This window comes from Dreissena polymorpha, chromosome 8 (genome assembly GCF_020536995.1).
Source record: "Dreissena polymorpha isolate Duluth1 chromosome 8, UMN_Dpol_1.0, whole genome shotgun sequence".
NCBI lineage: Eukaryota > Metazoa > Mollusca > Bivalvia > Myida > Dreissenidae > Dreissena > Dreissena polymorpha.
In genome coordinates, this window is record NC_068362.1 from 73634731 (window position 1) to 73661598 (window position 26868).

General features: G+C 35.5%; 1 protein-coding gene across 8 annotated transcripts; it reads left to right on the plus strand.

Annotated features, from left to right (window-relative positions):
- The first annotated feature begins 1162 nt into the window (after window positions 1–1162).
- Window positions 1163–25576, plus strand: LOC127841984 (threonine synthase-like 2). Of its 8 annotated transcripts, none has more exons than XM_052371241.1 (11): window positions 1197–1289; window positions 7611–7658; window positions 9100–9333; window positions 17687–17881; window positions 18186–18338; window positions 19071–19222; window positions 20089–20155; window positions 20486–20634; window positions 21753–21878; window positions 22240–22376; window positions 25239–25576. In XM_052371241.1, the coding sequence occupies exons 3-11, from the start codon at window positions 9111–9113 to the stop codon at window positions 25453–25455; spliced, it is 1419 nt and encodes a 472-aa protein (XP_052227201.1). In that variant the 5' UTR covers window positions 1197–1289; window positions 7611–7658; window positions 9100–9110; the 3' UTR covers window positions 25456–25576. The 8 variants fall into 8 exon arrangements, with proteins under 8 accessions (XP_052227200.1, XP_052227204.1, XP_052227205.1 ...); XM_052371242.1 differs by lacking the exon at window positions 7611–7658 and adding an exon at window positions 6220–6321 and having other exon boundaries at window positions 1275–1289; XM_052371240.1 differs by lacking the exon at window positions 7611–7658 and having other exon boundaries at window positions 1163–1289.
- The last annotated feature ends 1292 nt before the right edge of the window (window positions 25577–26868 follow it).

The following is a 26868-nucleotide window of genomic DNA, read 5'->3' on the forward strand; positions in this document are numbered from 1 at the left end:
AATATTATCTGCAAACGTTGGCCGTAAAAAAATGACCTCATTTCAACCGTTTAAGAAAAACAAGTTAGTTTTTAGGGGTAAGTTGTTTATTTAACTATTTTTCATCAATGTTAAGCGATAAATTGTGATAGTATTGTTTGTAAGCACGCATTTGTACACGAAGGGTTATGGTTAGATCGGAGTGCGGGTTTTTGTCTTACCTAGCGAAAACTGTCGATTTCGTCCGATTTGTCAGTTTGTTATTCTTAAACGGTTGAAATGAGGCAAAAAAATGGCCAATGTATGCAGATGATATTTAGCTACAATTTTATATATAGGTTTATTAATTTTAAACGATAATGACTTTGTAATTTGCACTTTTGTTGATTTTGTGATATTCTGCCTATTTGGCATGTTCAACCCCTTGTCTATATATTATATATCATATAAGATTTTTTTGTTTGTGTGGCGGGTCCCTATGTCCACAACATATTGAATATTGTCATTTGAAAACAAACCATCCCATACCACATCAAAATTCGCTGGTTCTTTGTTGAACATTGTTGTTAAAATTTATTTAATTTGCCGAAATATGTTTTGCTGCAGTTTTATTTAAATTCTTGATTGTGTATTATTTATTTTTTCATTATTTAAAAAACAATTGACATTTGAGACTTAAGCTGACAACTCGTTTCGCTGCTGACTTATTAAATAAAATACATGAAATAAAACACAACAACATTTCATATATTTAAATATTTATTTCTGAACAATTTATTTCCAATAAAATGAAGAAAAAAAAATATTATTGCATTGTGTTGTTTTTAGCCACTCATTGACGAAAAAAGTCGATACACAAGGTAAACAATGGCGACCTACTGAACCGTGATAATGGACGTCATACAAAAAAGTAGTCCGCCGCACGTGACAGCTATATTTCAGCATTGCCGAAATAAACGAAAATATATTCCACAGTGGTTTATTTCGACATTGCACGTCTGATGATTGGATAAACACCGTTATTTACATTAACCAAGCAGGGTGGTCATTCCATGCTCGCACATTTATGTATGTAATGTGATTGTAATGTCACCGTCGTGCAAGAGTGTGTGGTCTTCACCGGTCTTTGTATCTAACATCTATTTATAATTTGAACAATCACCCCATATTCTAATTTGGCTCCCCGCATTTCTGCAATATGTATGATAACGCCAACGATTTAAGGAACACAGCCCTACTTTCGGGCTTTATATATTCAATCATATATCAAGGCAAACCTTGTCATCTTATCTGCAACGGAAACCTCCTCGGTAAGTTATGTTTCGGTTATATTTAGTTTACGAAATACACGTTTTGTTTTTAATTTATATAATGTAACTGTTCTGAAAATGCAAACAGGGAAGTTAAACTTGCGTCGAGCTACTTTCCGTACAAAATACAATATTCGAATAAGCTACGTGTAAATCTTTTTACAGCTATAATCGGGTGCACTGTACATGGAGGTTTAACCTTGATAGCGTAATTTTTATAAGATATATCAATTGTTTAAATAATCATGTATGACTTTGAATCGCCTGTTTTATATCTATTTAAGTTTGCAAGTTAACAGTAAAATGATACAGGTCAGACATTACATACAGAAATTTTGCATATGTAGCTGTTTTTAAATAAATAAATTTACATCTGTTAACATTTTCGATAGCATGAACAATTACCCCAGTGTACATGGATACTCACGGCGTAACTGTGAATACATGTCGATGGAGCATATACAAGCGATCGTCAACCACAAAATATCGGGGTGTTGGGGAACTGGTCTTAAATTTTCTGTGCAACATTTCAAAGATCTTTTACAACAACCAACGTACATGCAAAAACACAATATAAGTTTCCACATATAGCCTTTGAGCACATTTAGTCACGAAAAAAGCATGCGTTTCTTTGAAGGCATCGCACATATAAAATGTCCCACTCAGACGAGCGTCGAATCTGGGGCGGGTGGGGGTTATAATTCCGGACATAAATTAGGACATGGGATGATTCATGATTACATATTTTGACCAACTTACCCGAAAATCAGAACATAAAGATAACGAACTGGAACTTCTAAATCAATATCCAAGGCATGCATAAAGAGTAATGTGTAGTATTTAAGTAAATAATCTTTTTTTGAATACTGATGCATATTTTGCAGTCGTAAGAGGACCCCATGAACATTTTGAAGAAATCACGATTATGTTTCCTACATAAAATTGTTTTATTATTTGATTTGCATGCCGTTTTGCTTTACTTTTTTGACGATGCAAACAGCATCGTCCAAGGTATCATAACCGTACAAAACTTCTCACAATGGAAACCTATGTAAAAGACCGAGCCAGTCCGATTGAAATAACTCGATTTTTTTAGTTACTTCCCTTTTTGCATTCGCCACTGCGTAGGAGATTGCTCGTCATTGATTACATTCTCCTAGCAGAGTTGTCGTTCGTGTTTCAACATTCAACAATGGCCGCCTCCATGAGAGTCTCGAGTCAAAACTTTCTTACTGCATAAATTGGCTTGTTTCGCTATTTAGAAGCTGTCATTTATGATAAATGAATTATTTATTCACTAAATCTCCGCTAATGACAACAAAGGATGAAATTCGAAGGATATATTCAATGTGAATGGATCACTTTCTATGGCTTCGCCCATGAGAGACTTGATAACACTCATGTCAAAACTTTCTTACAGCTTAAATCGACTTGTTTCGCTATTTAGTAATGCAACAATTAATGGAATTCGAAGGATATATTCAATGTGAATGAAGCACTTTCTGGATCTCGACAGTTTGACAAGGCAAAACTGGCATACTGATGATACTGGTATTTTTAGTTATCAATTTAAGTCACATTTTGCTTTATAAATTTTGTTTAAGCATTTTGCGACTTATTGAATGGCTATGATACCCGATATCAACATGTCATATGGGATTTGCATATCACCAAGCTGTCCTGAAATACAACATTGAATAGAAACTCTTTACTCAAATTACTGGTTAGTATGAATTCTTTCTTCTTTCTAATTAAGTAGTTGATGTCATTACAGTCCAAATAATTAGACGTAATTTACCGTTTAGTCCATGTATATTGACCTCATATTTATAGGAGTAGATATTATGTTAAAAGGGACCTTTTCACAGATTTTGACATGTTTTGAAGTAATTCATTAAATGCTTTATATTGATAAATGTAAACATTGGATATTTAAAGCTCCAGTTAAAAATCCAGAATAAAATTCTTTTAAAAAAATTAGTCCGCAGCAGGGCTCGAACCAGTGACCCCCTTAGTCCTGGAGTAAAAACGCATTAGCCTGCTCGACTATTCTGCCAAGTATAAATGGTTGACGTATTTTATACCTAGTATAAGCAATCTTCGTAGTGTCACACAATTAAACAACAACAACATAACTCTCCAAATTATTCAATCGTTTCGCGTTGCAACGCTTTATAATTTTTAAATCGTTAAAAGATGCATATAATGGCTATATTAGACCATGGTAAATGTTCAGTAATACTGTTTCCTAAAAATAACATAACTAAAACGAAAATTTGCAAATCCGAAACAACTTTTTTAAATTTTTGTCAATTTACCAAAACGTGAAAAGATCCCTTTAAAGTTAAATGAACCATATCCCAGTAAAAGAGAAATTGAAGCGATTGTGGCCAGTTTAGATCCAGTTCAGCCTGCAGTTGCTTGAAAGCTGTTTGCTTAAGAGCGGTTTTCTGACAATGACAAATAGTTTAATTGGATACTGATTCGACTGCCCTTTTCCTGTGACCTGGCTAATTAAATTCAGAAGCCTGGTAACAGTTTAACGTTAATGTTACCAATGTGTCAGACCAGGACCTGGATTTTGAAATCTAGGACATGCATGGTCAGAAGATGTCATTAAAGGTAATACATTTTTTTCAAACACATACAAATGCATACAAATATAAATAGTAAAATGCACTAAGTCAGAAGGCATTTGACTTCGGCTGGTGCCTTGGCACACCAGGTGTTTCGGTTGCAATAGTGTGATGGACTCACTACTTGGATGTGTAGTTACATAATTTACAGTATGTCAAACAGTATTTAGCATGAACCAATGATTTTTTAAAACATAAATTATTGATGTAAAATGCTTGAAGGAATAATATTTAAGGTTTAAGAAGGCATTTTCTTTTTGTTTTAAAGGATATCTTTGAAAATTATATTTTCATGATTTTTTTGGCAACAAGGGGTAATGCATTTTAAAAAAATGTGATTAATTTTCTGACAAAAAACTGGTTCCATGAGTAGCATGAAACAATAATTATTATTTTAAACATTTGTAATTGATGAAAAATGATTGCAAAATAATATCTAAGGTCATATAAAGCATTTTTATGCCCCCCTTCGAAGAAGAGGGGGTTTATTGCTTTGCACATGTCGGTCGGTCTGTCGGTCTGTCGCTCCGTCCACTAGGTGGTTTTCCGGATGATAACTCAAGAACGCTTGGGCCTATGATCATGAAACTTCATAGGTACATTGATCATGACTCGCAGATGACCCCTATTGATTTTCAGGTCACTAGGTCAAAGGTCAAGGTCTCATTGACAAAAAACATATTCACACAATGGTTGTCACTACAACGGAGAGCCCATATGGGGGGCATGCATGTTTTACATGTTTATTTTATTTTAATAGGTTACTCTGAAAATTCTATTTTTCATGATTTCCTTTTGCAACAAGGTGTTATGAAATTTAAAAAATGTTACGGGATTTTTAGACCAAAACTGTACAATGATAATTCTATGATGCACTTCGCCAAAACATTTAAAATTATATTGTTTATTCTTGTATTTCCCCTATTCACTACAAATAACACTTTTGATCAGAAAATTCATATATAATGATGTTTACTTTTATTTTCAAGAATCATAATGCCTCTTTTTAGTTGTATTTAGCCACAAGTTCTCGTAAGCCACTTAAGGGTTATATGTTGCCTTTCTTTTACTAAATGCAAAATAATTCTAAACTTTGAGACATTCATAAAATATTTTATGTCTTTACAACACCGACAGGCTAATAAATTTATATATCAAGTACTTCCATACTAACAGGACCATTCTAGGTGGGCAACCTAGCAACCTTGATTTGTTCATATCTAACTATCAATCTGTTATATGTGTTATGAGTCATATGTTCGGAGAACATTTAATGTTTGTTATAACTTTTAAATAATTCAATGTTCAAAGTGATATTGTTATTGACCGATAAACCAACATACTGATTAAAAGGGAATATTTTATTAATAATTTGCATTTTATCTTACATGAGAAATATTTGCCTAAATGTTTTTCAAACTATAGAGAAATCTATATACAATTAATAATTGACGACGTTTAACAAAAAAAATAAATAGTAAAATAGTTTCCGGATGATAACTCAAGGACGCTTATGCCTAGGATCATGAAACTTCATAGGTACATTGATCATGACTCGAAGATGACTCCTATAAATTTTCAGGTCACTAGGTCAAGGTCACAGTGACCCGAAATAGTAAAATGGTTTCCGGATGATAACTCAAGAACGCTTATGCCTAGGATCATGAAACTTCATAAATACATTAATCATGACTCGCAGATGATCCCTATTTAATTTCAGGTCACTATATCAAAGGTCAAGGTCACGGTGACCCGAAATAGTAAAATGGTTTCAGGATGATAACTCAAGAACGTTTATGCCTAGGATCATGAAACAATATAGGTACATTGATCATGACTCGCAGATGACCCCTAATGATTTTCAGGTCACTAGGTCAAAGGTCAAGGTCACAGTGACTCAACTTTGAAAAATGGTTTCCAAATGATAAGTCAAGAATGCTTACGCCTATGATCATGAAACTTTTTAGGTACATTGATCATGACTCGCAGATGACCCCTATTGACTTTCAGGTCACTTGGTCAAAGGTCACGGTGACTTGACTCAGTAAAATGGTTTCCGGATGATAACACAAGAATGCTTACGTCTAGGATCATGAAACTTCATAGGTACATTGATCATGACTTGCAGATTACCCCTATTGATGTTTAGGTCACTATGTCAAAGGTCAAGGTCAAAGTGACTCAAAGCAGTAAAATAGTATCTAGATGATATCTCAAAAATGCTTACGCCTAGGACCATTAAACTTTATAGGTTCATTGATCATGACTGGTATATAACCCTTATTGATTTTCAGATCACTTGGTCAAAGGTCAAGGTCACAGTGACTCATAACAGTAAAAAGGTTTCCTGATGATTACTCAAGAAAAGCAAGGCCAAGGATCATGAAACTTCATAGGTAAATTGATCATGACTGGCAAATAATCCCTATTGATGTTCACGTCAATTGGTCAAAAGTCAAGGTCACAGTTACAAAAAAAATGTTTTCACACAATGGCTACCACTACAACTGACAGCCCATATGGGGGGCATGCATGTTTTACAAACAGCCCTTGTTTGTCTTATGTTGGTAAATGTTCATCTCTGTCAATTCTAGGTTAAGTTTGAAAGTAGGTCATATGTGGTCCAAACTAGGTCAACAAACCAAATCACAGAAAAGGTTAGTGAGCACTCCAGATGTCACATTTTCTTCCAAATCTTCATGAAAATTGGACAGAATTGAATGTTATCTCGATGAAATAAAGTTTCAGTTTGAAAGTTGGTAGTTTGTCAAAAACTAGGTCATTAGGTCAAAATATAGAAAACTTCCTCTACCTTTCTACAGGTCACATTATCTTCCTGATTTTCATGAAAATTGCATACAATGTCCATCTTAATCAAATCAAAAGCTGAATTTGCAAGTTGGTCCTGGCAGGCTAAAGCTAGGTTACAACTTAGTCAAATCATACACAAGTTTTTGACACTATAGAAGGAGTTTTGGGTGAGTGATACAGGGCTATCTTGTTTTAGACCAGCCTGTAGTAAGAAAGGGAAGGTATTGTATTTCTTTCAAAAGTAACATTTTATTGTTATTGGAAGTAACTGAGCAATTATATGATGTCATAGTTTTGGTTATTTTGCTCACTTGTTATGATGTGACAAGGTGAGCTATTGTTATCACTCTTTGTTGTATTTTATCCAAAGTTTATTGTAATCACATAAGATATCATTTTACAATGTTTAAATTTGGGTGTCACCTCTTTGCCAGATTCTTATGAAACTAGTCACCTCTATGCCATTTTTGGTTTCATATTCTATCAAAAATTAGGGAACTAGGTCAAATATAAGAAAAGGTCTGTTAATACTTTAGTGGTCACATTCTCTCTCTGATCCACTTGTAAATTGGGTTAGAACATTATTTTAAATGATTTCAAAGTCAAGCATGAAAGTAGAATATTTAACATTTAGGTCACAAGGTCTAGTCTCAGTGATTAACAGGTCACGTTCCAAAGTGGGTCATGTGCTTCCAAGCTTTTGATCAATAACTAAAATCATTAAAATCCATGTTAAAACTTACATGTTTTACCTGATCTTCATGGCAGTTGATCAGAATGTTCAAATAAATAAAAGTAGGATCTCGGTAACAAGACTTAACTAGATCGGATAGACGCAAATAGTTTGATCATACGCACAATGCCTTTTTTCTAGATCTTCATGAAAAATTAGTTAACACCACTAGGAAACAATCAGTTTCAGGTAAGCCACATTGTGCTGTTAAAGCTTTCTATGTATAGTATAGATTGTTACAAAACCTTGTTTATCAATAAAAATAAATGAAAAAAAAATGGCTTTCTAAAACTTGTAGTCTTGGATGATATATTCATCAACTTGTAATCTACGACAATCTTTTGAGAAGATGAGCAAAGTTTGATTATTATTATACCCCAACATACTGTGATTGGGGGCTAGCACAGGAATTCTCAATTATGTTCCTCGAAAAATAATGGGTTAGCATATTGTTGCTGTTTTATCCAGTTGTCTGGACCATGTCTCCCAAAAGAATTTTAAGTTCAAATATGAGATATTTAGGTAAATAAATTTCATTGAAGGGATGCAGTGTCCAAGAACGAAAACGATTGCACCACAACCATTAACTATTGACCTGCGGATAAATGACAAGCAATAAAAATTACACAATTGCGGTGATGTAGATTAACTTAAATGGGTGCTTATTTATGTTATGCTTTCCGGTGATTTATACAGAAATATCAGTGAAATAAACTGGTATCTCACTGTTTTAAACAGTGAAAAATAACAGTGAAAATATTGATATTTTTCGCATTTTTTCTGGGAAAATCGATATGCCACCGAATCCAACAAATAACCTCTATATATCCATCCTCTTCAAAAGCATCGTAAAACCAGTACTTTCAGTACTTTGATTAAGTTTGTTTGCTTACGAAAACTCATTAAAATTGTTTTCTACCGATTGGATTGGCTCCAATCCAATCTGTAAGGTCGGGAACCATGTGTAATCAGAAGCAAGTCGAACCGGTCACAAGTTAAACCGGCCCAAATGTGAAACATTCACTCAAAAGTGAAACCAGCATCACAATCACAATCCATTATGCGGCTTAAGTATTTTTCCTATATTTGCCCAAAATGAAAAGACATATAAATGTTTTGATTAACAGTTGGGATGTTTACTTCATCGGTCTCCTATACCTATTGACTATAACTAGATTCTAAATTGCATGAGTAGATTTGGTTTAATTAAGGTGAATTGTTTGCTTTTTTAAATTGGTTACTTTTATTCATGTAATATTACCCGCTAGATATGACGCGGTAAAAATATATTTCCCTGTCTGATTTTTTCACCCGACACTCAAGCATATACAGTTTTGTTAAACCATAAATAAAACGTGGTTTTTTCCATATAAGATGATTATTTTCTTTACAGATATCCAAAACGGTATTCCCAATACATGGTTTGAATTCTTATATCTTTTGTTGATAGTTTTCGCTTATGTCAACATGTTTATTTTCTTAACCGATTTCCAAGACAATAGAGGTTGGATTCTAATTGCGCTTTTTAATTTGTTGCTGAAGTAAGATAGTCGAGATCAATATTTGTTTGCACTGCGGAATCTATGTTGCCCTTAACTTACTATTCGCCAAACTGTGGGTCCAAATTTAGGTCTCTAAACCATGAAATACAGTAGCACAAGGGGTGGCGTCAGCGACGTTACGTTTGAAGAGGCATTGTTTACCGGATATGCGGCTGACGGCGGGATTATGCTTCCTGTGAGTATTCCATCCGTAAACAAGACGACTCTGGAAAAATGGAGGCAGCTTTCATTCCAAGACCTGGCGACTGAGATTGTTTCTCTGTTCATTTCTGACACAGAGATCCCGAAGGAAGATCTTCAATGTAAGACTTAACATTTTGAAGTTTTCTAGCCGCTCAGACATTAATTGAAACGCGTGCCGTCAATTGAATAAAATAGCGAGGCTTAGAACACGCTTTCGGTGTTTGAGCCGAGCAACATAAATTTCTCTCTATTCAACGCTAATCCTAGTATACTATTTACCCCCATTGATTTTTTTCAATGTGACATTTAACATAAATAGATCTAATAACCTAAACAGTAATTTTAATTCATTCTTAAAAGCGCTTAAAATCTATATCTAACGAATGTAACCATGCGTAGTGATATAGAATGTATTTGTTCTTGTATGCAAAATAGTCTTAGAAAATTTCACACAGAAACTGTAAAACGAGAAAAATATCACCATATGCCTCGATTTTACGCAGAATGCAAATTGTAACACATTTCGACCGCGAAATTTTGATTTTACTTTAATATAATTCATTTTATTTTCGAAAGAAAATGATCAAAATTCAATATGGCGGCGATTGCTCCTTACAAAATGTAGATTAACACACAGAGTCGTTATAAACATTAGTTATCAAAAAAACTATACTCGCCTTATTTTTTCATGGACGCTGCAGATCTTGAGGGCGTCTAGATCTAGCCTTCACATCCTGTAGTTTGTGACCCAATCACAAGATAATCCATAATAATTCTATTAAGCTTTGAAACATTTGTTGCAAACGAGTTATGCTTACTGAATAGACTTTAATTCTTTGATAAAATAACAAAGACAAAGTTTATTCAAAAAAGAAAAAGCCCTTACGTTTACTAACATCCAAAAGCAAAACAATTCGAATAGACTACTGAAACAAAATACACACCCATCAGTATGTTCTACACACACATCCAAATATACACATTCTGAAGATCAATAACACGAGTAGGCTAGATCTACATGTAGATCTAAATCCTTCGTCTCACCGGTTCCATCCGAAGTAAGTAGTCCATAGAATGTGCACTTTTTCATAATTACATCCAGGATACATTAACACGAAAAAATGCGTGTCTTCAATGTTTTATTCCCAGACATCGCATACTAGTTTCGAGTACACCAAAAGATGACATCACATATTATTGGAAAATGACGCAATAAGTATGACATTTTATGATGCCGTCAATCAGCTGATTCATTATACGGATGGCGCAAAACTATGTCTTTAGCGCCGTTAAATGTCGATTCGCCGTTATATGTCGCAAGCTACGAGACTTGTCGCAACGTTGACGATAAATGTCGCAAGGACCGATATATGTCGCAAATCCTACTGACGATTTATGTCGCAACTTTAACGATAAATGTCGCAAAAATTTCAACTGCCGATATATGTCGCAACATTAACGACAAATGTCGCATACCTTTGTAAGTCATGTTATAAATGAAATGGTGAAGTAAAAATGACTAAAACTTTAAGGTTAGATCTAGATTACCCGACGGGGTTCTTTGGGTCGATTTCAACCAGAATGCTCAGTTTTTAGCGAGCATTGTCCGAAATGGTCAGTTGTGGTCAGTATTGTCCACAAATGTCAGCTGCGGTGAAGATCGACCGAAGCGGTCATATTAATTCATTTTCGACCAAAAACGTTAAGTTTTATTCAAAATGACAAAAATCCTTGTTTTGAATTGATCGGAAATCGGAAAAACGAGATTCCCGTAAGTTTTGCTTTGGGTTTGAGGCCGTTTCGACAAGTTTGGTTATATAAGGTCAGTCTTACAGGAACCGTCTGGGTAAAACAAAATGTGAATCCCTCGGTTTATCTGCTGGAGATTGACAACTTTGCCATCTTTGAATAAGCGATAAAAGGCGTATATTCTTGGGTAGAATCGTCAATCGCAACGGTACCTGCTCAGCTCTTTGACTCATTGTGGGGCCGGCAAAGGACAATGCCTTTCTATGAAAACTGCCAGGAAATACGGGTTCTCTTCTGAAACGGTTGGTCGTGCGGATGCAGCTGCGCAATGCATTAGATACTAAACCCATAATCAAATTTTAAGTATGTCGTGCATGGAACTGCTGCAAACATGCTTTGCCTCTGACACTTAGTATATCTTCGTTTTAACAAATGATATAACCTTCTCACACTTCTCTCACACACCCCCTTAATTTTACGGTAATTATGAGTTATAACTTTGCTGCATGTTGATTCACACAAAAGCTCTATTCCCTTATAGTGCAGTCGATTATTTTCAATCGAATAAAACCCCTTGTATCTTTGAAATCTTCGCAGTGTATATCGTTTTAAGGTATGTCCTTTCAGCAACCATTACATGATACGTCCCGTCCGATACCACTTCGAACATTATCCTATACTCTGTATCGGACATTAGCCCACACGTCCTCCAGCCCTTTGTTAGCGCCATCACAATCGGCAACAGCAAACATATCAACCTGAAATACATAATCAAATAACAACAATAAACTAAAACTCTGTTAACAGTTATATTATCTTATTGCTTTTACTAATATGTTTCATCAACGTTAAACTGCTGTAATATTTTAAGAATACCTTATTTATGAAAAATCGCAAATTACGGGAATTTCAATCTTTATTATAAGACCTTAATCGAAAAGCAATAGAGCTTACTGTTGACCAAGGTTGACATGAAAGTACACTGTATGGCATTATTCCAATTAAAACGTTATGGTTACGACGTCATTTCCCTTGACCTGAACCGGCCGATTATATGAGACCTTAATTGTGCGTTTCCTGATTCCATAGCAAACGAAACATATTTTCCCCATGCGGTCGCACATTAAATAAGCATTTGGTAATACGATGGATAGACACAGTGTCAAGTAAATTTGTCAAGTACTTTGATAATGATTGAAACAATCTAGATGCTTTGGGGCTGACCCTCTTACCCCGTTATCTCAACATTTTACAGTACATGTTGTATTGTTTAAATTAATTTATCGCAAGTCACGCGCACTGAGTTAAAGGAAGAATTTCAACGGCACATGCGCCTCTTTAAATTAGCCAATGTAAAAGACTCGACAGTAATCAGTTCGGTGGCAGCATTATACTGTTCCGAAAAACTCATTTAGAGTAATCGCCCTTTAACGCTCGCGATATGTTATTTGGCGACGTCGACGGCTTTTGATCTGACGTCATGGATGTCGCAAAATTGCCGCTAGAAAATTGAATAATTACAAAATATGCAATCAGTAATTAAAATATATTTCGCCACAGAAAAGTGATATATTTCACCGTGGAAAAGGCAGGCGATGCAAAGACGATCCTTTTCTGAATTTAAGATTTCTCATTTTCGCACATAAACTATTAGAGTATGTTGAATCCAAATAGGAAATATATAATGAAATCGGTCATGGTCTCGATGTTTTAAGGAAAATACTAGTTGCGACAATCATTCGTATTTTTCTGTTACACATACTTTTCATGTTAAATGCATTTTATAATTATAGTTAAACCATTTAGTAAAAAGACGGTATTTATGTACCAATTTGAATATTTCGTTTAAAGACTATTGGAAAAGTCTTAATGATACAAGAAAATGAACAACCAATAATATTGCACCCGTGTTCTACGTTTTGAAGGAATTTAATGTTCGCCTCCGACAACAACAAGTAATTGTAAGCGTCATTTTTTTCGTAATCGCCTTTCAAAATTAAAATATCTTCTTTAACATTAAAAAAAAGTCAAATTTCACCAACAAAGTTCATGCAAATCACGTTTACTTTATGTATATGACTTTGCAAAGCTTTTTATGAAATCAGAGTATATAAAGGTATACTATAGTTACCATGGTATTATCACACGAGCAATCGTGGTATATTTATGCCCAACTAAAATCAAACATACAAAATAATTACATAAAAATCAGCATCGCTGTCTTCATGGTTCTTTCTCTAGTGAGTGTGCCAAAATGAAATCCCAGATAACTCTACTGTTGGATAAGATACTTCATCCAATTAAATTTAATAATCGCGAATCGTGTTTGCATCTTGTAGAAACATGTCTAAACTAAATGTCCACCGGATGGACGATCTCATTTTCACGCTGGGTATGCGGATACTTTGATAACAGGTGGCAATTCGATTCGAGATAACAACAAAAGCCACGCGCGAGAGGTAAGTTCATCAGTTGTTTTGAAGTTACATTATAAAGATTAGTTTTTTAGACAAGGCGCATGGTCGAGTTTATAAATGATGTGTATCCTTTTCTATTGCGAAGAACAAAATCACGGAAGAATGGTAGATTTGTCCCCCAAAAAATCGAAAATTCGGTCGGAAAACAGCATAAACTGGATGAACAGTAAACATTTCAACAAAATAAAACTACTTAGAAAGATTGCAAGAAATTGTTTGATATACCAGTATGTAGAGTAATAACTGTGCTTCAAATACTTAAATTTTGATAGTATTTAATGAAATATAAACGAAGATAGAGCATGTTTTAATAGGTAGTATTCATGAAGTTGCGGATACTTTGATTCCCGATATAGGGCACTTCGGATAACAGAGACTTTCAACAAATTGGGCACTCAGATAACCGACTTTTAACTTCTACCTTAAATGCATTTATGTATATTATGGCTATTCTTACCAAACATTTAAAAGTACGAATCAATTTGCATTGTCATGCCCGACACATTGAGAATTTATGCATAACGTAATTACATACACAAGTAAAATATAACCAATGGCGTTGTTCGTTTTCAAAAATCTTATTACTATTAATTTATATAATTAATATTATAAGTTCAAATTTTAAATAAGATGCAAATGCTTATTTCTGAAGTAATATATTTCAAGTGACGACCGAAAATAAGTGTCTAAATAATAAACTTGTTTTTAAGTGGTACATTGAGATTAAGAGAATTGAAGATACATCGGATCGTGTGGATCAACACGACTGTGTTCAATTGAACTTATAGCAGGACTCTAGATGAGGGTAGCAAGGGGTCTTACAGCGATCAATACTCCTCATAAAATCCTTTGTCATTGGTGCCCATTAGAATCGCATCATGAATACGATACTAATGCGTAGCCACAAAATTTAAAATAGATTGGAAAACACCCTTTATATTGAGCTCTACTTATAGGAAGCACATCCCTTTACACTTCACTTTCCATTTTATTATCATATTACAAAGGGATAAGAACATGTTTCGGTAATTCGTTGTTAATTTAAGTCAGTACATACATTTTTATGTATTGCCTGCTTACTATAGCAGTATTCCACAGCGATTTCTGCATTTCTGATTCACTAAATAGAGTGTGTTATATCAGGTAAAAAGTGTCGAGTTATCTGGATCGAAGTGCCATTGTCTTTGAGGTGATCGGTAAAAGAAGTGTCCATGAAAATTTGGCATCCGACTCTTAAAACATTTGAATTTCCTCAAATACGTTATTTAACTAAAATTTAACATGATGTAACATTAATGGACATATTGATCTTTTATTTCGATTAGTTGGCATGTTCTTGATTTATTTCCAAGTATTTTTTATTTTGTTGAAATACGTACTGATCATCGAATTCATGATGATTATCGATGAAATTTCATTTCTTTTTTTTTATAATCAACTGTTTTTTCACGACTTTCTTGCTCCGCAATACAAAGTACTATACCATTAATCGACCAAACAATGTTACGTGTCTGAAAACCAAATGAACAGAACATAAATGCACAAAAAGCTGAAGATTTCAACTCTCGCGCGTGGCTTTTGTTGTTATCTGGTATCGAAGTGCCATCTGTTATCAAAGTATCCACATACCCGGCGTGATTTTGCTGCCATTTATTTAATTAAATTGAAAATTTGTCTATTAAAATGATTGTTAGCAATAAGACTTTCGTACTGTGGCTGTCATCTGAACATCTGTAAATTTGTGATGTCATTTTTGTGACATCAAAGCAGGTGCGGGTTCAGGGTTTTCGAATACGGGGAGGGGCGTAGGTGTCAAGTTTTACATGGGGTGGGTACTTTACTGAAAAATTGTTAACCCTAAAACGGTTGATAGTAGTTTATGCTATCCAATTCCATCGCCGAAGGCCTTTTTTGTTAAGCAACCTTTGGCATTCGATTTTAAGGCCCAAATATGCACATTTTTATTTAAAAAAAAATCTAGTCTGATTTTAGGGGGGGGGGGGACGCACGCCGCTTCCGCCCTCCTAAACCCGCCCGTGCAAAAATTCGAAAACGTTCAGGGGAGCACATAAACGAAATATTTGTTTGACAACTGTGATGATTTGAATATAGTCTGGTGAAATTAACATATTCAAAAAATGACATATTCCGAGTTCTATGACGAATTGTCGTTTGTATCTTATTTTTGTCAATGACAACAGTAATGTGTCGTTAAAGAGACTTTTTTCAGCTACTGAACTTATCTTAACGCCGTACAACAATATTGAATTGACACAGACCTTAGTGCAAGCCTTTCTTCAAATTTAGGTTGGAAAATCGTACATCTTGTTCAGTTAACTGGTAATTACGACCGACAAGGAGTGCTTGTCATTTGAGACTGATTACTGACGTTGGGTGTAAAGCCGTTCACACAGTAAAGTGAGCTGTAATCGGCGATAATTTGATTATGGGTTTAGTATCTAATGCATTGCGCAGCTGCATCCGCACGACCAACCGTTTCAAAAGAGAACCCGTATTTCCTGGCATTGTCCTTTGCCGGCCCCACAATAAGCCAAAGAGCTGAGCAGGTACCGTTGCGATTGACGATTCTACCAAAGAATATTCGCCTTTTATCGCTTATTCAAAGATGGCAAAGTTGTCAGTCTCCAGCAGATAAACCGAAGGATTCACATTTTGTTTTACCCAGACGGTTCCTGTAAGACTGACCTCATATAACCAAACTTGTCGAAACGGCCTCAAACCCAAAGCAAAACTTACGGGCACCTCGTTTTTCCGATTTCCGATCAATTCAAAACAAGGATTTTTGTCATTTTGAATAAAACTAAACGTTTTTGGTCGAAAATGAATAAATATGACCGCTTCGGTCGATCTTCACCGCAGCTGACATTTGTGGACAATACTGACCACAACTGACCATTTCGGACAATACTCACTAAAATCTGAGCATTCTGGTGGAAATCGACCCAAAGAACCCCGTCGGGTAATCTAGATCTAACTTTAAATTTTTAGTCATTTTTACTTCACCATTTCATTTTTAACATGACTTACAAAGGTGTGCGACATTTGTCGTTAATGTTGCGACATATATCGGCAGTTGAAATTTTGCGACAGTTATCGTTTAAGTTGCGACATATATCGTCAGTAGGATTTGCGACATATATCGGTCCTTGCGACATTTATCGTCAACGTTGCGACAAATCTCGTAGCCTGCGACATATAAAAATAAATATGACCGCTTCGGTCGATCTTCACCGCAGGTGACATTTGTGGACAATACTGACCACAACTGACCATTTCGGACAATACTCACTAAAATCTGAGCATTCTGGTGGAAATCGACCCAAAGAACCCCGTCGGGTAATCTAGATCTAACCTTAAAGTTTTAGTCATTTTTACTTCACCATTTCATTTTTAACATGACTTACAAAGGTGTGCGACATTTGTCGTTAATGTTGCGACATATATCGGCAGTTGAAATTTTTGCGACAGTTATCGTTTAAGTTGCGACATATATCGTCAGTAGGATTTGCGACATATATCGGTCCTTGCGACATTTATCGTCAACGTTGCGACAAATCTCGTAGCCTGCGACATATAACGGCGATGCGACATTTAACGGCGCTACAATGTCCATTGACTAGATCTAAAGGTTGAAGGTCGTATAATTTTAAAGCTTAAGTTTTCTCGACTCTAGAGATTTCTTATGAAAAATCATTCAGTGGTAGAATAAAAATGAGTCCGTGCAAGCGACAGGTTTATTCAACAAGGTGGGATAGAGGCTACTTTATGCCATGGGGTTTTATACCGTCAATGTCGCGGTGAAGATGGGATAAAATTAAATGAAGCTCTAACGGTATAAATTCAGTATTTAAACAAAATTAAGTTCTATTAAAATGCCAATATGTTTATATGAAATCAAAAACTTTAATTTTCGGTTCTCTATTTGAAAAGACTCAACGGATTTAACAGTTCAAAGTTGTTTTTTTTTTCGGAATTAATTCGAACTCGCTGCACCACAACAAAATGAACTTGATGCGTCCGAATTCACTGTACACTATAACGCCATAACGCATACACATCTATCGTAAATTGTGCAAAATATATGTTTTTCATGCTAAAAAACTGTTGTAAATACAAAAATAGTATCATTAGCCAATAAATAGCAATCTGCCACGATGTTACTTTTATTGTCTAAATACAATATAGGTACGTTTAACCTTGACATTGTTAACGCATTGTTCTACAGGCCTAATAAAGAATGCGTACGCATCATTCTCCGTCCCGGAAGTAGCGCCGGTGGCTAGACTGAAGAATGACGTCACAATTCTGGAACTTTTTCACGGGAAGACGTGGTCATTCAAAGACGTCGCCATGTCGTGTGTGGGGCAGTTCTATGACTACTTCTGCTCAAAGAGAAAACAACATTACACTATTGTCGTTGGTGGGTATTTTGTGTTTAAAAGCATTTGCGTTTAGTGTGGTCCCGGAGCAGCGTGTGCAGGCCACATTTCTCCTTCAGAAGATTTCATTGAATCAGAAAAAAAATGAGTTGAAACTGTTATCCAGGATTAGCCTGGGCTCAGACTAACATGTTCATGTGTTGTCCGTGTTAATGTAACCAGCATTGACAAATCTCTTACACGTCATTTGAAACCCGTGATTAAGTAAATACAAAGTAAATACAAACATTTTTATAGTTTTTTTTTACTATTGGCACACACAAGTAATACCTCTTTTTATTGAAGGTACTGGTGGGGATACCGGAAGTGCCGCCATCGATGCTGTTCGGGGGTTGGAGTGGGTGGACATAGTGGTGTTGCTGCCCAGGGGGCGCTGTGCCAAGATCCAGGAGCTGCAGATGACCACCGTGCTCGAGGACAACGTGCACGTGTTTAGAGGTAGGATTACTTGGTATAAATCACATTTCTGATGTGTGTTTAAATTAGCGAGCATATATTTTCTGAAACGGTAAAAGGTTGTTACATTCAACAAGAGTTAAACTACAACAAATTACCACTGCTTTGTTTAAAAAACGGCTTTTCATATTAAACTGTCGACTGTTAGTATTCACGTTATGTATGCATGACAGGGGTATGTTGTAAAGCTACAACGCGTTTCGGTCTTTGGCGCGTCATTAATTATTCCTAGTATAATTATTTCTCGTAGGGGTAAGGTCGTGTTACATAACAGTCAGCACATTTTTGAAAAATTCCAATGACTTTTATTGACTCATACTAAAAAACTCACGTTTTTTTTCATAAAAACTATAGCCTGCAATTACTTCTAGAATACTATCCGCTGTCCTTAAAAAGGAGCAAAATTGTCGTTGAAAAATTTCCAAATAATCATCGCAAAAAGTATACGCTATCCTTAGCACATTATTGCAAAACATAGTTCTCATATAACCGCTGCAAAATTGTCTTTAGATTTTTAAAGGAATATAAACAAGGTATTGTTTGTTGGTCATTAACCAGCGATTAAAAGATGTCAAGCATTGCTTATTAACAAATAGTGGTTATATACCTACGCGAAAATTCTTCAAGACCAGACATTGTTTATTGACATATAAACAACAATGATGAAAAATAAGACATACCCGGTCCCATTCTAACCTGCCCAAATGCTTGCAGCGGACGGTTCATCGGACGACATTGACCTCGCTATCAAGCCGTTGTTCATGGACGCGGAGTTTCGAACACGCCACCGCCTGACCAGCATCAACTCGATCAACTGGTGTCGGATCATGGTGCAGATCGTGCACTACTTCTACGCGTATTTTAAGGTAATGCGGTCTGATACACTATATATGCGCGTATTGTAAGGTTAATCGCTTTGGCGCACTACTTCAACGCGTAATTTAATATACTTCCACGAGCCGGGCTAGCGTCCCCATTACGACTAACCCTTTCAAGTTTTGGAAAACGCCTATAGCAATGGTATTTTATTTTAGCCATTGGATTTCCTCGCAAAGAAGTTCAAATAGGGTCGACCGTCGCGCCGCGGTCCAGTTATTTGTTTTCTTCGCGTGTTCGCGGCGTTCCCACTACGTCCAAAGCGTTTTCATTCCGTTATACTTAGACCCATATGCGTTCACGCGGCGTTCATCGGCGTTCACACTACGTTAACGTATGGCGTGGTCTCTTCGACTTGTATGCATCGTTTGAGTTTATAATGCGATTGCACTACGATCAAAACATATCATACACGCACTACGAACCCAGTTGAATCGGTGTAGTGTTTTGGGGCGTATTTGAACCAATATTCTGGGTTTTCACTGCGACGTCTGTCTACGTCATCTGACGTTGCTTTTGCGTTTTAGTATCCTCAGTATGCTCCTACGTCATTGCACTCAGGACGCCTAACAATACCAAACCTTTACGTTTATTTTTAACATGCCCAAAGAAGTCGCCGTAAGGTTGCTTCATTAATCGTTTTTGACGTATGAACGCCCTTTTCCGTATATGCGTTCTCAGCACGACGTCACGGTTCTGGGTCGCCGTAATAACGCAGTAAGAACGCCAGTCCTTTGTGGCGGAGGTATTAAATATAGGCCGCACGTATGAGAAACAGCTAAGTGATTTTTCAGGTCAAGGTCAGTTCAAATATTTCAGGATGTATATGTAGCTAGCGTTTTTGATTAATCTGCAGATGAGCAGTGACGTAGACTCGCCAGTAGAGATTGTGGTACCAACTGGTGCCTGTGGAAACCTCACAGGTGAAACTTACACACTTTCAACATTCGTATCGTCGTTACTCTTTACAAGCGTCCTTAAAGCTTACAACAATATGTGTGTCCCATGTCAACATTTTTAATTTACACAATAATTTTGCGAAAATTGTGTATAATAATATAATAAGAACAATATTGATAATATTAATTATATTAATAATATTATTAATAATTAGTATAATATAATGTCACATGCAATAATGTATGACAAATTGTAAAAATATGAGTAATAAAACAAACAGGACAATTAAAATGAATTAAAATGTAAGTTCATCTGATTGCTATTGTGAACCTTATAAAGACTTACGTTTGCAGCTGGCTGCATCGCCAGCAAGATGGGTCTGCCCGTGCGGCTCGTGTGCGCGGTCACGTGCAACGACATAGTGTCACGTGCGCTGTCGAGTGGAGACTTCAGCCTTGCACAGACGGTCACGCCGACACTGGCGCCTGCTATGGATATTCAGGTTGGACATATCGTAAAATCTTTACTGTAATATATGTAATTGTCCTTTTAAATATCCGTTTTCGATTAATGTAAATATGTCACACATAAAAGAACATTTCACGTTTATCGTACGCCTATTAATTTTAGCTCGACTGCATCGAAAGCCTTAGGCTGATCAAGTCCTTTACCTGGGTAGAACCAAAAATTTGTGTTTTATTTAGCCAAAGAAGTCTCCCCAGTTGGGGTATCGAACAAATGACCTACAGGTCGATAGGCGGACACCATATCCACGACGCCACGGCGTCATGACGAAATAACATTCCTTGAACGTGAACTCTAATTCTAGACCTTTTGTCAACAAATCTCCGGCAATTCGTTTGTAATTCAATAAAAATAGAACAATTATCCTTAGGTTTTCGGATAATTGTAGTTGAATTTGTGTCTTAAGTATTAAGTTTGTTAATTAATCAACATACGCTTTTTATTTTACCTAAGTGTTCAAGTATATAATATTGATAATTTATACTTAAATTGATTAACAATATTTCTCCTTAGAACGACTCAAGTTATTAAGTGGGCATAAAGTGATCGCATGTCCGTCCGTCTGTCTTTCCGTCTATATGTCTCTCCGTCACACTTTGCGTTTAGGTTTCGAAAAATGCTCATAACTTCTATGTCGCTTCAGATGTAACCTTCATATTTGGTATGCAAATGTACATGTGAATATGGCCTTTCCATACGCACACACATTTCGACCCTTTTGACCTTGACCTTGAACTTAGGGTCCGCGTTTAGGTTTTGAAATCTGCGTTTAGGTTTCGAAAAGGCGTTTTTCGGGGGCATATGTCATCCTATGGTGACAGCTCTTGTTTTAATACGGTCAATGGTCTTACTGTGTTACACGCCGTTTCACCAAGATCGCGCTTTATAAAACATTTAACTGGTTTCAAATGTTTGCACATGCTCACGCACATAGATTTCGAGCGTTAAACATGTGCTCAACATTAGCCATCACTATTTGTTGATGTCGAAATTAGTTTAGAAACATAAACAGTGAACATTTTCATATTTAGTTACTATAAGTTAAAGCTATAGTCTTAAAAAGTTCCTATACGATTATTGTTCGCATCTTTATAGCTTCCATATAACATGGAGCGGATCTGGTATATATTCACTGGCGGTGACACGGCACTCATCAACAAGTTAATGTTGGAGTTCGAGTCTACCGGAAGTGTGCAAGTTCCGGAAGCTCTGGCCAATAAGGTTACATCGAATGAACTGATTAACAAAAATTATGATACAAAGTCAGGTACTTCAGAAGTTATAGGTATTTCTGGTAATTCTTTTTTGTTGTTTATCAATGTTTAGGATCATTCTGTGCTCAAGACTTCCTTGGTATTGATGTGTTTATTTTTTTGGAAAATCAAGTGTACCAAATTTAAACACCGTCGAGAGTGTTTAAATGTTAGTTTTTATTTAAATATGGCTTACAAACAATGTAATCCTAGATTGTTAAGTGACTAAGAACATTTTCATTTGTCACTCAAATCTCGCCACTGTCAATATAGGGCGATAAAGATGCAATGAACGACTTATGATAACGCTTTCTCGTCGCTGATTACAGATATCAGCCGTTATAACAGACGCGCACGTGGTCAGTGACGACACTGTGACGTCAACAATGGCACGGGTCTGGGCAGACAACTCGTACCTAGTGTGTCCTCACACCGCCATCGGCGTGGCGTACAGTCACGAGAACAGGTGCGCTGTGCGTAAATGTGTGTGTGTGTGTGCGTGTTTATGATCCCCCAAGAAATGAATTATTCCAAACATGGTTTATTCTAATGTGACTTCGGAAGAAAGGAACCCGGATACCAAGGGATAACTTGGTTCTTTTTCATGCTCAGAGTACACACATTTCGCGATGTTTTTCTTGGTTTCTTTCCTCAATATATCTACTTGAGTGGGAAACGCTATCCTCGTTTCACAAATGTGTAACGTTTCACGATGTAGTAAACCGAGAACCTCTGTATTGGCAGTCGAGTGATTTACCACCGTATCGTCAACATGTTAAAGCTGACAACGAAACATGCTCTGGTATCTCTTGTGAGCAAGACACAGCCAACTGAACAAAACAAAGTCATTCTTAGACTAAAGTGAAGAAAAAATGTGGACTTAAGTAGCATAATTTGCAATTTACATATTTAAATATTCATGGTAACATTTGTTCGACTAATCTTTAAGTGAAACACAAATCAACAATCTACCGAAACCAACGATATTCATTGTTCTTCTAAAACTGTGACTTCCCGATGAAAAAAAATCCATTATCAAATTTGTATTGTTCCATTATAGCTGCGATGTTTACTTTTGCACCTTTAAATGGTGAAATACACTAAACATTACAAAATGAATGTAACGGTTTTTATATTTGAGGTAGCGTGATATGAATCTTAATGGTAAAAACTTCAATTGTCGTGAGATGAAGTCTTATCATTTAAATGGGTTTTCAGTTAAATACTAATACATGTATTTCAATTTCGCGAGTTTTCATTCACACACCCGGAAACCCGATATGATGTGAAACGTTGGACGTGCTTGGAAAAGTTTCCGATAAGTTTTGCTGAATTTCGGTAGGGTAAGTAAATCCAGTTCTATAATTGTTTCATGGCACTTTTGAATTAAAATATCTTTTGGTATATGCAATGGAGGTATTATCATGTATGTTAGAAATTCCTGGTTATTATTATTCAGGATTCATTGCAATATGGCTATTTGAAGTCGACGATGTAGGGATTTGTCCCCAATTAGCACTTTATTTACAAATTTCTTTAAAGGTATGCCAGTGAAAAAGTTTTTGCACCGAAAATGATATCAACCAATGTCCCCGAGTAACATATCCGCCAGGGTTTCTTGACAAAAAAAAGGTATTGGTGGAGAAATTCGACTTTACATTCAACATGTTTATGAAAAAAAATAATATGACCTGGTGCTGTGCCAAATATGTCAAGATATGACAGGAGTGCAGTTCATATATAAACTTAAAAGTTCATTATTACAGCTGATTTATGCGCTTTGCATTCTTGTTCCTTGCACTGAGTCATTTCATACTTACTATTCGGTTACTGCTTGAAATAATTGTGGAGTAAATGATACGCTTACGTAGAAAACAAACACATAATGTCCTGAACACTTGCACTGGACTCCCTCAATTGTTCAATCCCCATTGACTGTCATAGATAATACACCTTATGAAAGTTTATACATTCTGACATTATTCAGGGACTCCAGTGCTAGATTTACTAATGAAAGGAAAGCTCTGCACATTTTCGGAATAAAAATGATTAAATATAAATACTAGTATAAAATAAATATTAATTAATAAATATAGTTGCATCCGTGCCAAATTCTTACGCATGAAAGCTGATCATGGATAAATTTTCGTGGTGTTTGGACTTCAGCCGGCTCACATATTTTGAAATCATAGTTTCATCAGTTATTACATGAATACATTATCAATTTGAAACATTGGACACGAAAAATTACTTTTTTACTCGAACATTAGCTGACCAACAAGCGAGCTCATATTTATTATTTATTATATTCCTTCAAGGCTTGGGGCTTCAGCAGATGAGAATTGCGTGTTATCTATGCAAATAAACATAAGAAGGAGGCTTGGATTGGGTTTTAAAATTTATGTTTCCATTTTGCATATATCATTACGAAAAAAAACGAAAATAAACAAACATTGACACACGTGCAGTGTAGGAGATGTTTGCAATGCTGTCAACTTTAAGTCATGTATCTTTGATCCAAATTTAGTTCAGAGTTATGAAAGTCTACCCATAATTGGAACTATAGGCAGAAAATATTATTATAAATGTTAAGATTGCCTAACTGACATATATTTTACCTGTTTAAATCAATTGCTTTACATTTACAATGATTTTCAAACAATAAAACAACAATAAATGATACAAATAAGCTGGCAATTAACTAAGCTTCAAAACGGATATAATGATGAAACCTTAAAGTTCAATGAAAATGATCTAAAATGCTTATGAGTGAGCATAAATCAGCTGTAATAGTGAGATTTTATGTTTATAAATGAACTGCACTCCTGTCATATCTTGACATCTTTAGCACTGCACTGGGTAATATAATTTTTTCGTCAACATGTTGAATGTTAAGTCGAATTTCTCCAACAATACGATTTTTTTAGAAACCCTGGCAGATATGCTACTAGGGGACAACGGTTTATATTATTTTCGGTGCAAACACTTTTTTTCTGGCATACCTTTAAATAAATTTGTTAATAAACTGCTAAATATGGGACAAATCCTTGCATCGTCGACTTCAAATAGCCATATTGAAATAAATCCTGAATAATAATAATAGGGATTTTTCTAACATACATGATAATACCTCCTTTGCATATACCAAAAGATATTTTAATTTAAAAAAATGCCTTTATACAGTTATAGAACTGAATTTACTTACCCTACCGAAATTCAGCAAAATTTATCGGAAATTTTTCCAAGCACGTCCAACTTTTCACATCATATCGGGTTTCCGGGGGTGGTTTATGTATTTTTATTCTCATACGTTTGATTGCAATTTCAGATCGAAGGATGAATCCATTCCCAGAATCTGCATTGCCACTGCGTCGCCGGCCAAGTTCAAGGAGGCGGTGGACGCAGCCGGTATCCCATGGAAACAGGACGAGCGCGTGACCAGACTGATGTCACTTCCGGTGAGATATGAGGACATGGAACGGAATGAGGACTGGTCTGATATACTTCGAAAGAAAATCATCGCTATCAACACTCCGTTATGTTAGAATAAAACAATTAAATGCAATAACAATGCGAAGTTGTGAATTACTAATGTAATAGGTTTTATGTTGTTAAAATTCCTTAACTTGTTGAAACGTTTATGCAAATAAAACGTTACACATTTAACAGGTACATATATCTCAGTTGCTTTAGTTTGTTTCTATGTAAATATTTGACTAGGCAACTCGTATACTGTATACACGTCGCGTCTGCTTTAAAAGACCCTAAAACCATCAACGTTTGTGTAATTGACATACCTTTGCAGTGATGTGATATCTTATACCATATATGGAGAAAAGGCGTTCTACAGTATTAATGTAAAATTTTATGTAAAGTGATATTCATTTGTGATGTTTTCTGAAGTTTTTCAGAATAACATTTAAAGTCGTTTTATTATTAAACTCGATTAGCTAAAGTGACTCCCCGATCAAAAAGGTGTCAGTTTTTTATCTAACTGAATATTTGCAAAGTAGCATTATATAATTTTACCAACCATATACACGACCTCTGGACATTTTGGTTACCGGGTAGAATATATGTAAAATATATTTGCTATGTAAGGTAATAAAAACCTTGTGACACATCCCTGGAAGGTTTCAAGGCTGATTTTTTACCACAAGCGCATAATTTGAACACCCTCTGGACGAGCACTTGACGCAGTAGCATAACACATAGGTTGTATATGTCAGTAGTTAGAGGACGAATTCCATTTTTTATTTGAATGCCCACTTTACACTGAATTATGAAGAAAAAAAAACATTAATAAATATTACTATGTCAGACCAAACGTACCAAAATTTATCGAACTTCCTAAGTGCAATAATAGTAAAATAAATCGAAACCTGGCAATTTTTGTTAAAAAATCTTTCACATTAAGAAATACATACTATGAATAATTTAAGCAGAATGTTAGTACATACCACTCACACGCTCGACTAACACATAACATGCTAACTGAAAAATATTTTCCTCAGTACATTTATTATTCTGTATTACGTATTATTTTACAAATGATATTTAATCGGATTGTAAAACTTTTCATTTGTTCAGTAACGACTCGCCCAATTAATTTGTTTCCTCCTGAACGCGTCCCCAATTATTTGATATGGAAACAACTGTAAACACCAGCATGTGTTTTAGTAATATTATTTTTTACACAAACACAAAACTATGAAGAACAGTACAATAAGTGTATTTGTGACCATTGCATTTACAGCTCATCGTCAAAAATAATATATTAATAATGCAAACATGAATGTAAATACACACGCGGAAAAATAACAACAACAAAACAGATCAAGAAAAAGTGAAAGAAAAGACATACATTTAGATTTTTGGGGAGAATGTATGTAGGGTGTTTGAACAATTATATTCATATGTAACATTTTTTACATAACGACTCTTCCCTTATTTTATAT

Coding starts and splice junctions, on each gene's coding strand:
- LOC127841984 (XM_052371238.1), top strand. Junction 9,334..17,686: donor CCCGAAGGAAGATCTTCAAT/GTAAGACTTAAC, acceptor ATTGTTCTACAG/GCCTAATAAAGAATGCGTAC. Junction 17,882..18,185: donor ACATTACACTATTGTCGTTG/GTGGGTATTTTG, acceptor TTTTTATTGAAG/GTACTGGTGGGGATACCGGA.